Source organism: Etheostoma spectabile, chromosome 19 (genome assembly GCF_008692095.1).
Source record: "Etheostoma spectabile isolate EspeVRDwgs_2016 chromosome 19, UIUC_Espe_1.0, whole genome shotgun sequence".
NCBI classification, from domain to species: Eukaryota; Metazoa; Chordata; class Actinopteri; order Perciformes; family Percidae; genus Etheostoma; species Etheostoma spectabile.
This window is the reverse complement of record NC_045751.1, coordinates 15,294,303-15,295,760: the sequence shown is the minus strand read 5'-3', so window position 1 is coordinate 15,295,760 and position 1,458 is coordinate 15,294,303. Positions and strand designations below refer to the sequence as shown.

The window sequence follows — 1,458 nt, the reverse complement described above, 5'->3', positions numbered from 1 at the left end:
TAGCTTGTAGCCAGCAGTGAACAAACTTAAGTAGGCCCATTTTTACTGTATTAACATGCAGAAGTCTCTCGTTAGCATCTTGTATCAAATCTGCCCTGGACTTACATAGGGGAGTGACAATATGTTTAGCCTGGGTTAGCACAAAGTCAGCAGGTTGCAGGCAGAAACTGCTACCTTAGCTGCCTTAAAAAAGAATTACGGTTGATTTGTCTTGTCTTTGGAGGAGAAAGTTGCTAGCCAGAATAAGTACAAGAGGGCTGATGGGATATGTTGTGTTTCCAGGAGCCCGACCAGCCCATGATGCCTGCTTTGAAGATGTCAATGCAGCAGGGAATGCTTTTGGGAACTGTGGAAAAGATGAACATGGCAACTACATGAAGTGTGAGAAGAGGTGAGAGATGCTGGCGATACTGACATATCATGACATACATTAAAAAAAACATATTTTACTCTTCATAATGGAGTAGTCTGTTTAGTAGTAGTAGTAGTAGATGCAAGGAATATAGTACAGGGATGTTCAACAGGGGGGCCAGGACCCCTAGGGGGACATTTAAAATGTCTTACCATAAATCCAACATACAGTTTTATTAGCAAATATAAATCCCCACTGATGTTAGGCTGATTGGCCTATAGGTAAGGTAATCACTTAGACATTCAAAGATACAGTTAATCCTGAAGGTTCACTTTTCATCATGCCGACAATTATTTAATAGCTTTGTATTCTAAGCACTAAAAATGTTTTGGGCCGCCTTAAGCGTTATTTCAGGCCCAGTTTAAAATGTAGCTTAATTTAGTAATATTAGTGTTTGTGGGTGGTGAAAGAATTTTTAAATAGGTGTGGAGTGGTCGCTGCGGTGGGTGCCAGTAAGCATGCAACTTGTTTTTTTTGCTCAACTGAGTGTTTCATGATTCCTAACATACAAACACTCTCACACAAAGTCAGGCCCTCTGTACACTGTCAACACAGGCCTCTGAGTTTCCATGGCACAGTGCCAGAGCTAATTAATGGAGCCAAATTAGCGACTTAGCGATGTAAATTAGGCTGTGGATTAAAGTCGTTGACGGCCGCCTCGCATGATTCACCACTGCTCACATCTATTATGGAGTCCCACCAGAGTCATTAGTGTTTTCGGCCACAGTGAGTCAGAGAATTGATCAGACGATATGTAAATGCACTATGTGCCTGTTATTAAGACGTTAATAATGTACACAGAGCTGCTCTCTGCCCGTCATTCTTTAAAATGCTCATATTATGCTCCTTTTCAGGTTCATAATTATATGTAGAGGTTATATCAGAATAGGTTTACATGGGTTAATTTTCAAAAAACACCATATTTGTTGTGTGTTGAGCTTTCTGTTTTAGCAACAGAGTGAGGAATCACACTTCTATTCCATCTTTGTTGGGATTCACACATGCACATTACCTAAGGAAGGACTACTAGCCAGTCAGAAGCAGAG

At 40.7% G+C, this 1,458-nt stretch overlaps 1 protein-coding gene across 2 annotated transcripts in view; it reads left to right on the top strand.

Annotated features, from left to right (window-relative positions):
- The window catches only part of adam19a (ADAM metallopeptidase domain 19a), a 158,663-nt gene that overhangs the window by 134,051 nt on the left and 23,154 nt on the right, over positions 1-1,458 (top strand). For both annotated transcript variants that reach the window (XM_032544520.1, XM_032544521.1), the window contains exon 15: positions 283-391. In XM_032544520.1, coding sequence (XP_032400411.1) covers positions 283-391 — 109 coding nt within the window. The remainder of the gene's footprint in view (positions 1-282; positions 392-1,458) is intronic.